The 17747-nt window shown below is 39.3% G+C and overlaps 1 protein-coding gene across 1 annotated transcript; it reads left to right on the forward strand.

The window, feature by feature from the left end:
* Positions 1-425: 425 nt before the first annotated feature.
* Positions 426-2679, forward strand: LOC145067355 (uncharacterized). The gene is made up of 3 exons (XM_079014516.1): positions 426-1130; positions 1235-1588; positions 1696-2679. The coding sequence occupies exons 1-3, from the start codon at positions 426-428 to the stop codon at positions 2677-2679; spliced, it is 2043 nt and encodes a 680-aa protein (XP_078870642.1).
* Positions 2680-17747: the final 15068 nt, after the last annotated feature.

The raw sequence follows: 17747 nt of genomic DNA on the forward strand, positions 1-17747 counted from the left end.
CTTCACCTACAGAAACATCACCCACTTCTCAAGCCATGGCAGACAAACCTGGAGGGAATCAAGGTCCTCCAAACCCACCACCTGAACAAACTCTCCGTCAATGGTCAAGACAAGAGGTTACTCAACAACCACTTTGCATCACATACCCAGCTGCCACCAACTTGGAGCTAAAATCCGGGCTCATTCACTTACTCCCAACATTTAGGGGCCTGGAAAATGAAGATCCTCACAAGTTTCTCATAGAGTTCCATGTAGTATGTGTGGGTATGAAACCACACAATTTTACAGAGGATTAGATCAAGTTTAGGGCATTCCCCTTCGCAGTGCAAGACGCAGCCAAAGACTGGCTCTATGACCTCCCACCGGGGATGGTGACTACTTGGGTAGACCTTGCAAGGTTGTTCTTGGATAAGTACTTTGCCGAAATGAAAGCTTCATCCCTACGGAGGGAAATTATCGGAATCAAGCAACACAAAAGAGAAGCTTTCCACACATATTGGGAAAGATTTAAGAAACTTTGTGCCCGTTGTCCAAAGCACGGGATAACCGAGTATCAGCTCCTGCAGTACTTCATTGAAGGCATGACCCTAATGGAAAGAAGACTTCTCAATGCTTCTAGTGGCGGATCTTTACCCGATAAGACTCCAACCGAAATCTACAATCTAATCAAGAACATGGCTGAAGATTCCAAACATTCAAGCCATGATGAAGAATGGTACACGGATGCACCCCGAGGTGTAAAGGAAGTTCAAACTCCTCAGATTAAAGCTCAATTGTCCGAGCTTACGAAAGTGGTTATGATGCTAGCCAAAGATAAAGGTGTGCAACCCACACCCCGCCATGCGGTATTTGCACTCAAGTGGGGCATCCAACCGATATGTGCACACAACTTCAAGAGGAAGATTATGAAGAAGAAAAAGTCATGGGAGGCTATTCCGGGTCAAATCAAAGTGGTTATGAGCAACCACGAGGTGATCAAAGATGGAACAATAACCAAGGTTGGGGAGGAAATCAACAAGGAAATTATCAGTCAAGTCAACCACATCAATACCAACAAAGACCACCTTTTCCACCACAAAACTTTCAGCCAAGGCAACCACAACACCCTCCTCAACAATCAGGTTCATCAAGTATGTCCTTAGAGGACATAATGAAGAGTTTGGAAACTAGTACACAAACTTTCCAACAAGAGACAAAAGCGAACATAAAGAACTTAGAGAAACAAGTTTCATAGCTTGCTACTTCCGTAAGCAAATTAGAATCTCAAGGAAAGTTACCTGCACAAACTGAAACAAACCCAAGGCACAACGTGTGTGCCATCACATTTAGAGGCGGGAAGAGCTATGATGGTCCAAAAGTGTCGGTTGATCAAAAGGAAGAAGAAATAGCGGTCGAAGAGGCAACAAAAGAAGAGAAGAATGAAGAGTATACAATAAAAAAGAAGCCCTTCATTACTGAGTCTAAAGCCACACCTGCTCCATTTCCCGAAAGATTAAAGAGCATGAAGAAAGAACGGGAGGAGAATGAGATCATGAAAATGTTCAAGAGAGTTCAAATCAACATTCCACTCCTCGAGGCCATCAAGCAGGTACCTAGATATTCAAGGTTCCTTAAGGATCTTTGTATATTTTAAAAAAATTAAAAGGAAATCAAGTCGTAACAGTTGGGGAACATGTATCCGCGGTTTTGCAAAAGAGGATGCCCCTGAAGTGCAAGGATCCCGGTGTCTTTACTGTACCTTGCAAATTGGGGAATCTTCATGTACCCCAAGCCATGCTCGATCTAGGTGCATCCGTAAATGTCCTACCATATTCTATTTTCAAATCAATTGGTGTAGGAACATTGAGCAAAACCGGTGTGATCATCCAACTTGCCGACCGGTCTTTGGTACACCCAAAGGGCGTACTAGAGGACGTGTTAGTGCAAGTCGAGGAATTTATCTCCCCGGCTGATTTTTATGTCTTAGATATGAGAGATGATGACTATCCAAGTTCAAGTTCCATACTTTTAGGTAGACCTTTTCTTAAAACTTCCAAAACAAAAGTTGATGTCTACAATGGAACTTTAAGTATGGAATTTGATGGTCAAGTTATCAACTTCAATGTTCATGAAGCAAAAAAGGTTCCTTTCGAGGTTCAATCCGTCAATTTTGTGAATTTGATCGAGCCCTCAACTAAAAAGGGTTTAAGTTTGTCTAACAATGAATTTCTAGAGTTAGTGTTGCAAGGAAAACTAGACAGGTACAAAGCCAAAGAACTTGCAAAGGAATGCGGTATAAACGCGGAGGTGCTGGAGATTTTGATATTCAAGGACGATAAGCACATGTGGATTGATGGAAGAGAAGTAGAGCCACCTACTACCAAAGCCAAATTCTTTCCACCGGTGGAACAAGCACAAGATTCGGGAGCAAAAACTCCACCGGACCCTATAAAGAATATACATGTCGAGAAGGAGGGCACTCAACCAGTCATCAACTCAAATAAACCATCGAAGAAGGAAAAGAATGAGTTGATAACCCTGCTGAACAAATACCAAAAAAGGACTAAGTGGACAATCTCCGATATTAAAGGTTTAAGTCCTTTTTGGTTTGTGCGCAAAAAGAAAGCCAAAGGAAGGTTGAAGGTTCCGTTGAAGGAGGTGGCAAGAAGATCGATGTGTTGGAGAGGCCCACATATTTAGAACGAAGCATATGCGGGGGAAAAGTTGAGCCAACGACTTAAAACAATGGCAGCTTACCGGGAGGCAACCCGGGGGTATTTCTGTCATTTCTTTACAAACAATTTCCATTTCTTTGAAGTTTTTGGTTTTTAAGGTTCCAAATGCATTTAATCATGTTTTTAAATCACCAAACGGACTCGGGATGCAAAACCATTTCGTTTGAATGAGAGGGAATTTTTTTGGGTTCAAAAAGTGGGAAGTGGCAAACAGAGTCGTACACGACCCGTGTTCATTTTTGCCTTATATTGAACACGGGTCGTGTGACATCCCCAAAATCTCGGCCAGAAAAGACCGATTTTCATTTATGCTTTTAAAATAATTTTAGAGTAAATCCTTTTGATTTGAAAGAGTTGCGGAATTTGTTCCCATAAACAAAACATGATAAAATAATATTTACCAAAGCATTTCATAAAGAAATGTATTTTCATTATATAATCAAAACTCGGGGTGTCATGTTCCGATACAGACCATAAATCATAAACGATAACATTACAAGTCGTTCAACAAATATATACATATACAGACTTGTAAACAAAACAAATTGATGATTCATCCATCTTATGCCCTTCTGCCACTTCCTGTAATACAAATAAAACTGAGTGGGTCAGGCTTGGGAGCCTGGTGAGCATATAGGGTTTTCAACCCACAATAAATAATTATATTTAATTTCCACCAACCAACAATAACCCAATTACCCATTCCCGTTATTCTCACTTTACGTCCCTAAGACAACTAACATAAGGGACCTAGTCTAAGAATATTTCATCGGGGCGACAACACATGCTTCGGGGGTTCCTCAGCAATATAAGTCAAATAAGGCAACCATGAGGGGGATGGAGTACAACGAATGAACACCCAAGTTCATTAACACCTACAGGTGGAGAACCTGCTAGCGTTCCACAGGACTGTCTAGAAAAGTCTGTGGTCGTCATCTAAACTCCGCTAGATGACTAAATCAAAACAACATCGAGGCCTCTCATCTGTTTATCACACAACTATCTACCCATGTTCTACCCAACATATTAGTAGATGAAAATATATATTTTTATACATAGTTTAAAACTTATATAGCATTCTCATTCAATACATATTCCAAACAACAGATGAGACACATACACATAACACGTATTTCATAGAGAATAAATCAGATCCATGAGATAGAAGAAAGTGAATATACATTCACATATATAACAACAAAATATACACATAACACGTATTGTTTATAAAATACTTCATAATTATGCGTTAGAAGAAAGTAACCACACACTCACTTGATCAGAAGATGATCAGACAGCACTACAGCTTGTAGAAGTAGTATTCTTCGGCAGATCTGGAAGATCTCCACAAAAATCGAACTCCTCGCGGACAGAGCTTCGGCTCGGGAATCGCACTTCTCGGGATCTCGGGAGCGTAAAACTTCCTTCTTAACTTGGATATGAGATTCGGGGTGTCGGGATGGCTTCGGGGGTTTACACGCAGAGCTTCGGCACGAAAAAGAGAAGAATTAAGCAAATATGCCCGGAACCCTCGCATCCTATTTATAGGAGGCTGAGGCCTCGCAGTACGCTAGGCGTACAGCCTTACGCGGGGCGTAAGCCTCCGAAATCGTCACTGCATGCGTCATCCGAAGAACTCGAGTGCGAGGCGTGTCATGCTTCGCTGTACGCTGGACGTACTTCGGATAAGTCCGGTGACTCCTCTTTGGATAATATCGGAAATAATAAATAAATTTAAATATTAATTATTTAATAAACTTTGAAAATTCATATCTTCGTCATACGAACTCCGTTTTCGACGTTCTTTATATCCACGCGTAGGTGAGACTACGCTCTACAACTTTCGTTTAGACTCCGTCGGCTAATTTTGAATTTATTTTTATTATTTATTTTTAGTAGGCTCGGACAGGAAAATTTCGTTATAAATTCATAACGTCTTCGTCCGACGTCCGTTTTCGCCTAACTTTTCATTGTTTCGCTACTAACAATGAGATCTTCGATTCTCGTTTAGATTGTTTCGGCTAAAAACCGCTCGATCTCAAATCGATTATTTCGGGCTGCATACCGCTAAGTCGAAACTTCAGAAATTCATAACTTCCTCATATGAAGTCAGATTTGGGCGTTCTATATATATTCGGAAACCTCATTTCGGCCACCACAACTTTATGCAAAGATATCGGGCTTATCTCATACTTTAATTTTGACGCTTAATTTATTCTTAATTCATTAAATTATAATAATTAAGTAAATAAACACATCATTTACATAATACTCAAATATTTCATCATTAATACTTCAAAAGAGTTACAAGGGTTAACCTAGACTATTACATCAACGAAAATACCTAGCCTGGAAAAGCGGGCGTTACAATTCTCTCCCCCTTAGGATGATTTCGTCCCCGGAATCCCACATCAACAAACAAATGTGAATAGCGACTCAACATGTCACTTTCCGTTTCCCAGGTGAGATTTGCCCCATTCGAATGTTTCCAACGAACAAGCACTAATTCGACCATCTTGCGTCGAAGCTTCTTAGTCTTTCGGTCAACAATTGCCTCAGGTTCTTCAATTAACCTCTTATTTTCATCAATTCTCTATTCAAAAATTGGAATTATGTCAAGAACTTCTCCCGTGAACTTCCTCAAATAACACACATGAAAAGTTTTGTGAATTCCATTCAGTTCTTCTGGTAGTTCTAGCTTGTAAGCTTGGTTCCCAATCCTCTAAAGAACTTTAAACGGTCCAATAAACCTTGGACTCAACTTTCTCCTTTTACCAAATCTTATAAGTCCCTTCCACGGTGAGACTTTAAGCAAAACCGAATCTCCAACTTCAAAAGTCATTGGCCTTCGCTTCTTGTCAGCATAGCTCTTTTGACGATCTTGAGCTGCTAACATTCTTTCCCTGATCACTTTTAACTTCTCAGCAGTCTGATGGACCATCTCGGGACCCATAAACTGCTTTTCCCCAGCCTCAAGCCAACACGACGGCGTACGACACTTCTGTCCGTACAAAGCTTGATAAGGTGCCATCTTTATGCTCGAGTGGAAACTATTATTGTAGGAAAATTCTACCAAAGGTAAATGTTCATCCAAGTTACCTAGGAATTCCAGGGTACATGCTCTCAGCATATCTTCAAGTGTTTGTATCGTTCTTTCACTCTGACCACCAGTCTGTGGATGGTAAGTTGTACTTAAACACAACTTGGTACCCATTTCCTCTTGTAGACTTTTCCAAAACCTTGAGGTGAAACGGCTATCACGATCCGATACAATCGTTAACGGAACACCGTGAAGCCTCACAATTTCCTTCACGTAAGAATTCGCGAGCTTATCCATAGACCATTTCTCCTTGGCTGCTATGAAATGTGCACTCTTAGTGAATCGATCAACGACCACCCAAATCATGTCGTGACGATTATTTGTTCGGGGTAGTTTAGTGACAAAATCCATAACAATGTCTTCCCATTTACCCATAGGCACAGGTAAAGGCTCTAAACTCCCATATGGTTTCTGATGTTGTGTCTTGACTCTTGCACAAGTCACACACCCGGCCACATAATTTGCAACATCAAGCTTCATCGTTGGCCACTAGTTGTAGGGTTTCAAGTCCCTATACATTTTAGTGCTACCAGGATGAATTGAGTACATGGTCTTGTGAGCTTCTTCCATCAGAAGATCTCTTATTCCTCCAAACTTAGGTACCCAAATACGATCTTGGAATGCCTTCAGTCCATGACCGTTTGTACCAAACACCAACGTTTTGCCCAAACGTTCCTCCTTCGGATCATTCTTTTCAGGAGCTTCTTCTTGAGCTTTCTTTATACTCTCCACAATTGTCGAGACAACTTCTATTCTCAATGCTCTTGGCCTTTTTCCTTCAAGATTGACTTCCCGATTGAGAGCATCAGCAACAACATTAGCTTTACCGGGGTGGTAAAGTATCTCACAGTTGTAGTCCTTGAGTAACTCTAGCCAGCGTCGTTGCCTCATATTTAACTCTTTCTGATTAAAGACATATTGGAGACTCTTATGATCAGTGAAAAGTTTACACTTCGTGCCATAGAGGTAATGCCTCCATATTTTCAGAGCGAAAACTACCGCTGCTAACTCCAAATCGTGAGTGGGGTAGTTCTTTTCGTGCTCCTTCAGCTGTCGGGATGCATATGTTATCACCTTTTCTCTTTGGGTTAAACACAACCCAATCCAACCCCAGACGCAACACTATAAACAGCGAAGTCCTCAACTCCATCGGGTAGAGAAAGTAATGGTGCCTCGCATAGCTTCTTCTTTAGCTTCTCAAATGCTTCTTTATGCTTATCACTCCAAGCATAAGTAGCTCCTTTGTGGGTCAAAGCTGTTAATGGAGTAGCAATCGAAGAAAAGCCTTGGATAAACCTTCGGTAACATCCGGCTAATCCTAAAAAGCTTCAGATCTCCGTGGGACTTTTCGGTTGTTCCCACTTCATCACAGCTTCAATCTTTGTTGGATCAACCATTATCCCTTCTTGGTTGACCACGTGACCCAAGAATTGGACTTCATGAATCCAAAAATCCCATTTGGAGAACTTTGCATACATCTTCTCCTTCTTCAAGACTTCTAACACTTCTCGCAAGTGTCTGCCATGCTCCTCTTGGCTTTTCGAATAAATCAAAATGTCGTCTATGAACACTATCACGGATTTATCAAGGAACATATTACAAACCCTATTCATTAAATCCATGAATGTTTCTGGAGCATTGGTTAGTCCAAACGACATAACCAAAAACTCGTAGTGTCCATATCGTGTTCTGAATGCAGTCTTCTCTATATCTTGTTCTCTTACTTTCAGCTGATGATATCCTGAACTAAGATCGATCTTTGAGAAATAGCTCGAACCTTGCAATTGATCAAACAAGTCATCAATCCTTGGCAACGGGTATCTATTCTTTATTGTTGCCTTATTCATCTCTCTGTAATCGATGCACATTCTCATACTTCCATCTTTCTTCTTCACGAATAACACCGGAGCTCCCCAGGGTGATGAAATAGGTCTAATGAAACCTTTGTCCAATAACTCCCGAAGTTGCATCATCAGTTCCTTCATCTCCTTCGGTGCTAATAGATAAGGTGCTTTTGCTATTGGCGTGGTCCCTGGTAACAAGTCTGTTCTGAACTCCATTTGTCTATCAGGTGGTAATCCAGGAAGATCTTCGGGAAATACTTCTGGATAATCACACACCACTGGAATACTTTTCATCACCTTCTTTTCCTTCTTAGCATCGATCACGAATGCTAAATATGATGTACATCCCTTGGTCAAACACTTTCTGGCTTTCATTAGAGAAATGATTCCAGAATTCACTCTGCGTTTATCCCCATACACCATAAATGACTCTTTCCCAGGCGAGTTTACTTTAACTATCTTTTTCTTGCATAAAATTTCGGCATCATTGGCGCTAAGCCAATCCATTCCCAGAACGATGTCGAAACCATTAAGTTCGATAGGCAATAATTCCTCGTGAAACTTATTCCCATTAAGGTCGATTAAGATGTTTTTCATACGATGGCTAACAGGTACAAACTTGCCACTAGCAACTTCGACTAATAAAGCATTATCTAGTCTATCAACATGCAAAGCTAGTTTCCTACCAAACTCATGCGAAATAAAGGAGTAGTTGGCTCCAGAATAAAACAAAATTTGAGCAGGTAATTCATTTACGAGAAAGGTACCTGAAGCGACATCAGATTCATCATTCGCAGCTTCCAGTGTCATCTGAAAGGCTCTCGCCTTCGGCTTTGGTGGAATGTTGGGCTTAGCTGCCTCCTTCTTCTTCGGACAGTCTTTCAAAATGTGCCCCTCTTCATTACAACCAAAACACATCCTTTTGTTGTTCGGACACTCATTGGCAAAATGCCCAGTTTTTCCGCACTTGTAGCAGGTTACATCCTCACTACATTTCCCAAAGTGCTTTTTCTTACACTTATCACACCATTTCGCTTCGCCTCCTTTTCCTCCACCAAACTTTTTCGAATAAGATTTCGAAAATTTGCTTTTCTTACCGGAACCAGATGTTCCCTCAAACTTTCTCTTCTCACCAACCTCAACCTTGTTGGTGGTTCTCCCTTTAATCATGTTCTCAATAGACTTGGCAGCCCAGATAGCTGCCTCTAGAGTATGTGCCTGACGTACCGGCACCTCGTACTCCCATGGGAGTCCTTTTGCGTATCGGTCAACCTTTGTCAGCTCATCTGGCACGATGCGCAAAGCAAACTCCATCTTATCGGTAAGTTATTAGTGTATTCATCAACTGACATGCTGCCTTTCGTCAATGCCAAAAACTTGTTCTCCAACTCTAATAGATTTTGAGCCAAGCAGAACTTGCGCTTGAACTGCACCAAGAACTCTGCCCATGACAATTGCAGTGGCTCATTAGGGCTTAAATTCTTCCCTAGAGTGTTCCACCAACGAACGGCTCCACCTCGGAATTGACGCACTGCATAGGTAGTCTGCAACTTGCCTCTGCAGCCACAAGTCATGAAGGCTAACTCCATTTCGAAGATCCAATCCATCACTCCAATCGAATCCTGCATTCCATTGAAGATCGATGGTTTGCAAGTTAGAAAGTCCTTGTACTTGCATCCCATTCCATCATTCCTTCCATCATGGTTGTTTTGCCTAACTATCGGTGGGTTGGCTTGACCAACAGACCCACTGAAGTTTCCACCTTCCGAGTGCCCTTCATTTAATTTGGGCTCTTCCACATGAATTGACAGTTCTTCACGATTATGTTGAAGCAACCGCCTAGTCTCCTCCATTTGACGATCCAACATTGTTTGAATCATCATTTGTACACCAGCCATTGTTATCGGCTCTGGTGTTGCTGCTACGACAGGTATTTGCTCAATCACTGGTGGTTGATTCCTGTTTTCATCAGCATTTCCAACTCCACTTCTTGTTCTCACCATTTTTGATCTATACACCGAATAAGGTGAAATTAGATCCTCATTCACGATAGATATTCAAATCATCCTTATCACTCTGAAACGTTTACATGCTAGTTCTAATATCGTAGACATACGCTTAGAATTCTACACACATAAGGTTTCCAGATCCGGTCGGCAATAGACCATAGATCCCAACAAATAATATCATATATGGCAACATATAACATTTACCACATAAAAGCATTTTAGGCAACTTCCCTAAAATAAACTAGTGCTCGTGTCTAAAATATCACAGACACACATCTCAAAATTTCACTTAGCATTTTAAGTTTAAGTCTAGAAATCCTACAAATTCCTAGTTCGCTTAAACTAGTGCTCTGATACCAACTGTGACATCCCCAAAATCTCGGCCAGAAAAGACCGATTTTCATTTATGCTTTTAAAATAATTTCAGAGTAAATCCTTTTGATTTGAAAGAGTTGCGGAATTTGTTCCCATAAACAAAACATGATAAAATAATATTTACCAAAGCATTTCATAAAGAAATGTATTTTCATTATATAATCAAAACTCGGGGTGTCATGTTCCGATACAGACCATAAAGCATAAACGATAACATTACAAGTCGTTCAACAAATATATACATATACAGACTTGTAAACAAAACAAATTGATGATTCATCCATCTTATGCCCTTCTGCCACTTCCTGTAATACAAATAAAACTGAGTGGGTCAGGCTTGGGAGCCTGGTGAGCATATAGGGTTTTCAACCCACAATAAATAATTATATTTAATTTCCACCAACCAACAATAACCCAATTACCCATTCCCGTTATTCTCACTTTACGTCCCTAAGACAACTAACATAAGGGACCTAGTCTAAGAATATTTCATCGGGGCGACAACACATGCTTCGGGGGTTCCTCAGCAATATAAGTCAAATAAGGCAACCATGAGGGGGATGGAGTACAGCGAATGAACACCCAAGTTCATTAACACCTACAGGTGGAGAACCTGCTAGCGTTCCACAGGACTATCTAGAAAAGTCTGTGGTCGTCATCTAAACTCTGCTAGATGACTAAATCAAAACAACATCGAGGCCTCTCATCTGTTTATCACACAACTATCTACCCATGTTCTACCCAACATATTAGTAGATAAAAATATATATTTTTATACATAGTTTAAAACTTGTATAGCATTCTCATTCAATACATATTCCAAAAACAGATGAGACACATACACATAACACATATTTCATAGAGAATAAATCAGATCCATGAGATAGAAGAAAGTGAATATACATTCACACATATAACAACAAAATATACACATACCACGTATTTTATATAAAATGCTTCATAATTAAGAGTTAGAAGAAAGTAACCACACACTCACTTGATCAGAAGATGATCAGACAACACTACGGCTTGTAGAAGTAGTATTCTTCGGCAGATCTGGAAGATCTCCACAAAAATCGAACTCCTCGTGGGCAGAGCTTCGGCTCGGGAATCGCACTTCTCGGGATCTCGGGAGCGTAAAACTTCCTTCCTAACTTGGATATGAGATCCGGGGTGTCGAGATGGCTTCGGGGGTTTACACGCAGAGCTTCGGCATGAAAAAGAGAAGAATTAAGCAAATATGCCCGGAACCCTCGCATTCTATTTATAGGAGGCTGAGGCCTCGCTGTACGTTGGGCGTACAACCTTACGCGGGGTGTAAGCCTCCGAAATCATCACTGCATGCGTCATCCGAAGAACTCGAGTGCGAGGCGTGTCATGCTTCGCTGTACGCTGGGCGTACTTCGGATAAGTCCGGTGACTCCTCTTCGGATAATATCGGATATAATAAATAAATTTAAATATTAATTATTTAATAAACTTTGAAATTTCATATCTTCGTCATACGAACTCCGTTTTCGACGTTCTTTATATCCACGCGTAGGTGAGACTACGCTCTACAACTTTCGTTTAGACTCCGTCGGCTAATTTTGACTTTATTTTTAGTAGGCTCGGACATGAAAACTTCGTTATAAATTCATAACTTCTTCATCTGACGTCCGTTTTCGCCTAACTTTTCATCGTTTCGCTACTAACAACGAGATCTTCGATTCTCGTTTAGATTGTTTCGGCTAAAAACCGCTCGATCTCAAATCGAGTATTTCGGGCTGCATACCGCTAAGTCGAAACTTCAGAAATTCATAACTTCCTCATACGAAGTCAGATTTGGGCGTTCTATATATTTTCGGAAACCTCGTTTCGTCCACTACAACTTTATGCAAAGATATCGGGCTTATCTCATACTTTAATTTTGACACTTAATTTATTCTTAATTCATTAAATTATAATAATTAAGTAAATAAACACATCATTCACATAATACTCAAATATTTCATCATTAATACTTCAAAAGAGTTACAAGGGTTAACGTAGACTATTACATCAACGAAAATGCCTAGCCTGGAAACGCGGGCGTTACAGGTCGTGTTCAAGCAAGGCAAACATTTTCGCAGTCAGACGGGTACACGACCCGTGTCTTTTTTTACCTTATGCCCAACACGGGTCGTGTTTAGCCATTTGCAGAATTTTAAACCCCCAACACAGGCCGTGTGATTTTACACTAAAAGACACATGGGTCGTGTTGGCTGTTGAACAAATGTGTTTTAAGTCTAAAAGTCGGTTTTTATCACCCACATTCACCCATAACTCACCCCCAAAACAATTTATCTCTTCCAAGAACCCCTAGGTCCGAAACTATCACAATCTGTTTTGTGATTTTGGGCTTGATACTTTATGTGGGCAAGATTGGGGAGATTGAAGAGGAGGTTATCACCACCAACTTCAAGGCTCCAAGAACGATTCGGTAAATTCTTTCCATATCTTTAATCGTTCATATTTTGCTTTAAAATTCAATATGTGTGCACTTGTGACTATTTTAGACTCTTACTCAACCTGACTACCATCCGTCACCACCTTCTGGTGATTAGATAGGTTGTTCTGCCCTCTCCAAGCATCGGGGACGATGCTTATCTTTAAGCTTGGGGAGGGGTAGAGTTGTACACTAGGTTCATTCATGCATTTTCAAAAAAAAAAATTAAAAAAAAGTTTTTATTTCAAGTTTTTGCATTTTACAAATTTTTGCATTTCATATTCATGCATGCATTTTCAAAAAAAAAAACAAAAAAACAAAAAAAATATGTACGAGATGATGACACTCTTTACATACAAGTGTTCCATGAAGTGGGAAAACGAAAAATCAAAATGAAAAAAAATACCGAAGCAATCGGATTGTTACCGGAAGGGGTACGATATACTCCAAAAGAATCCCACTATATTGCACTAAAAGGTAGTACAAGGCAAGCAGGGTCGATCCACAGAGACACGGGATAATCAGTCTATACCTCTTTGCGCAAGGTACTATGGTCACCAACAGTAAAGAGGGGGGGGGGGGGGTTAGAATAAAATAATTAAAACAAACACTTAAAAACACAAGTAATCAACTAAAAGAGTGAATTAAATTCAGAAATGGTAAGGACTCCAACCTCATGTATGACAACTTAGCAATGTGATTCCAAGATAACATGATATTTTCTTAATTCTATCTAAGTTGGTACTTGAAAGTGTTAACAAGCTCTATCACTTCCCATTCACCACATTAATTAACCAAAACAATCTCTTTGATTAACCCTCACCTTACTAACCTAATCTAAACGCGTTCTTAGAATTAGGTTGAAAGATTGCATTAAACTTTATGTGAATGTTCCCACCAACACCCAATACTCCTCACAAACTCGGGAGCGTAAGAGTGTGTGAATAAGATTTACACTAAATTCATTCAATGGAAATCAGTTTAGTGCTTGTTACTTGTTCAATTTCACAAAACAATTACGGATTTTGTAAAAGAGATAACTTGAATGACCTAACCCTAATTCAAATGGCCAATAAGAATCACAATTAGAATCAAACATTCGATTAAAGCTAAATCAAATTCACTAGATATAAATTAAGAAAAAACATCAGATCATATGATTGAAGTCACTACCAAGAAGTCAAAACATGAAATTGGAGAAACTAGGGTTCTAGCCACATATGGCTAGAACAAGATCACAAGTCTAAAAGATTAAATTAAGTGTAATTACAACTTACAAAAACGAGAATTAATGTTTCCAAATGATTAACGGACAAACCCTTGCAAAAACCTTTGAATTCTCCTCTCCAATGGTGCTCTGATATGTTGTGTGTGTGCAAAAATGGCCATCAACCCGTAATATGAAAGATAGGAAAAATTGCAAAAAGTTGGTTTTTGGGTCGAACACGGCCCGAGTTAAAATAGGCTAAACTGACACGGGTCGTGTTCAGCAGCCAACACGCCCCGTGTTGATTTTCACTAAACTGACACGGCACGTGTTCAGCATGGTCAACATCCTTTACTTGGTTAAACACACCCCGTGCCCACTTTTCAGTGTAAATTCAACACGCCCCATGTACCTCTCTGACTCCAATTCCAAACTTGATTTTTCCAACTTTTACTTTCTTCGCCCTATCATCCCGAAATCTTCACCAATGCTTCCCGGCACTTCCCAAAGCACGTTCCAACCTTTGGTTTACCTGAAAAGGACATAAAAGTGTGCAGATAAGGTTGTTCAAGAGACTAACATGATGTGACAACCCAAAATTTCCATTCTGTACAAACCATATCGAGTCAGTAGAAGATTAGATCAGTTACAGAGAATTTCCAGAATTTTGGGTATAAGTTTGAGTATTTCAGGATTTACACTTAAGGAGATATCAGGAGAGTGGATGCACTAGGGTTTCGTGCAACATTGATATTCCAAAACTCTATGATATTAGAGTTCATTAGATGAATAAAAATATTTTTTGCCAAAAATCCCAGGACTATATATAGGATTCCTGAACCATATTTATTCATTAGTTACATTTCCAACTAGAGAAAATCCGAATTCTCTCTCAAGGATCTTCAGACTTTCGTTCCGGAAAGTGAGTACTTCTATCTAGTGTTGTTTTAAAGCTTCTTATATGCTTAATACACTAGAAATCATAGGAAAACACTAAGATTTGTGAGTTTACCGCCCAAGAACACCTTGGGGAGTAAACTCCTTTATAGGGGCCAAAGTGTGCCCAATGACCCCCAAGCCTTGGAACTCAACCTAGAAGCTACCATTACATGTTTAGACCACAAAATCATTAAGAATCAAAGGCTAGAAGTGAGTTCACGGCTAAGGATGTTCTTGGGCCGTGAACTCCATTTTTAGGTGCCAAAACACCCTAAAAGCCTTCCTTAAGCCAAGAGACTAGTTTAGACATGTACCCTAATGAGTTTTGGACTAGAAAACACCCTTAAAACACCAAGAGTAAGGTGTTCACGGCCCAAGAAGTTCCAGGGCCGTGAACTCCAAACAATAGTGCCAAATGGTGCTATAAACTCTTCTAAAGCCTTGTACACTAGCATAGTTTAGGTCCTACTTGATTTAGGGACTTGAAAACACCAAGAACACCCATCCAAGGGAGATTACGACTGTAATCTCCATGGGATATGGTCCTAGGGTCGTAAACTCCTAAAAGGAGTTATATAATGCCCTAAACTCTTCCATGGACCAAGCCATTAAGTAGAAATGCTTCTTAGGGCCTTATAGAGCATCAAACATCAAATGGTCACCTAAGTATGAGCTTACGGCCGTAAACTCATTTAGTAGGGTCATTAGGGCCGTGAACCTCATGGTGGAGTTTTCCTTGAGCCCTACACACAATAGTTTCCCCTACAAACACTTAGATGCAATCCTAGAGGCTAATAACACTTGATAAAGGTGTTTAGCATGTCCTAAGGTGTCTTGACTTGTTTATTAGTTGTTTATAGACTAATTTGTTACATATATGTGATATTATATGTTAATTAAGATCATAGAGTGTGTTCAAGACTTCACTTGACACCTAGGAGTCCTACCTCTTCAGTTCATCCGTACCACCCACAACAGGTGAGTTCATACCCCTTAATCAACTGTTTTTAAATGTTTTATTGGGGGGGGGGGGATACAAGTAGAATCATGCTAGTTATTATATCAATCATATGTGATTAATAAGTAGCATTCAAATGATTGGCTACTCATTAGCCGTTTTACCAAACAGTTTCCTTCAAATGTTTTTCATAAACACTTTATGTGTTTAAAACTCCTTATTACACTGTACATTTTACTCTGTATGTTTCATTTCAAACTTATTTACAATTGTGTTTCAAACAAATGTTTCTTTATACTAAACTGTTTTATCAAACCCATGCCTTCAAACCGTTTTATAGATTGACATCAAGTCGATCTTTTCTTAGATAATAACTATGTTCAAAGGTTTTACAAAACTTATTTTATGCTTTTATATTATCAATTGCATGCCTATATATGTATAGATATATAAGAAATGTTTAAAAGACTTAGGAAGGCTATCCACCCTATTTCCTTTTCGCGCTTGAGATGTGGTCTGGTAGGACATCGGGTATCCGTCCGAAGGTTGTTTAAATATTAGTTATATATCATATGTACATATATAGTCATAAAGGTCCTTCCAATTCATCCAATGCCCTTGTGTAGCAAGGGTATACATCCATATCCATACGTACCAGTTAAATTACTAGTATGCTACCATATGGGCAGTTTAGGAAGATACTAGAACTATTACTAGAACGCGATATCATACAATGAGTCAGTTCATTCATGAGTCAATACTTGCTAGATAGAGAGAACATACATTACAGTTAGAACATTAAAGTACATTACTATTCATGCTAGATAGAGAGAGAACACACATTACAGCTAGCACACATAGAACATTTCAGTACATTACATATACATGAATACGTTGACATAATTGTGATCCAGTGTATCGGAGCATGCCTTCAATGTCATGGCCCGAGTTGTAGCAAGAGTCTCTTGGAGGGAGAGCATGAGTTTGTGTATAGATCTATACTGGGTTGACTATCTTACACCTTGCTGCTAGCTATAGTCGGATCTGCAGGTCTACGGGTGCCAAACGTCATACCTTTTTACGACCTACATTTGTCGTTGTTACCTAGTCGATAGTATGGTACAATTAATCACATGATGCCTTAATATAAATCCGGTTCAAGGTAGTTAGTACATCAGTAGTTCCTATAGCACTACACTACAATACTACATTAATTTTCCCTTTACATATATTTAGTGATCTTTTCACTTAAACATTAAATGTACAAACTATATTTTGTTAATGATAGTTACACTTGGGAAAATTACACACTTTTACAAGAAACGAACATTTAGAATAGTCGGGTCTTGGTAGAAGGCTACATTCAGAGCAGTTAGGTCTTGGTAGAAGTCTACATTCAGAGCAGTTAGGTCTTGGTAGAAGGCTACATTTAGAACAATTAAGTCTTGGTAGAACACTACATTTAGAACAGGTAGGTCTTGGTAGAAGACACCCTTATATAATAGTAGGAATCATAGGGATTTCTAGGGTTTTTCAAACATTTACAGTTGTTTTACAAAACATTTTTATACTTATAGTTCATATATGTTTTCAATACTTACAATTCGTATACATACAAATACTTACATACAAATTAAGACACTAAAATACTTATGATCTCACCGGCTTTAAAGCTGATACTCGCTTTCAAAATACTTGTATCCTCAGGTCATCAATAGACAGGTACCGATGCAAGGTTTAGAGAAGATGGAGCTCGTTCAAGACTCATCTTTCATTTTGATTATACTTTAGTGTTTATCATAATTTGTCAGAACACTTGTATTAAAATTATATTATTAATGCAATGGATGATGTTGTTGCTTGTTTACTACTTTTCATTGTTGTGATACTGTACATGACGTCCTCCGCCCCAGAACGTTTCCGCCGTTCTTGGTTTTGGGGTGTGACGGATTGGTATCAGAGCATTGTTTATAGTGAATTAATTATATCAACCCATAAAAGATATACTAACTATAAATACATAGGGATTAAAAATACTCTGACCAAGAGTTTATACTTTAAATAATAAAATATTTAACTAAGTATACATGCTGCATTCATACTAAAATCAGTGTCACTTGGACAGTACAAAAGA

Source organism: Lactuca serriola, chromosome 8, assembly GCF_051521515.1.
Source record: "Lactuca serriola cultivar US96UC23 chromosome 8, Lser_US96UC23_V15, whole genome shotgun sequence".
Lineage (NCBI taxonomy): Eukaryota > Viridiplantae > Streptophyta > Magnoliopsida > Asterales > Asteraceae > Lactuca > Lactuca serriola.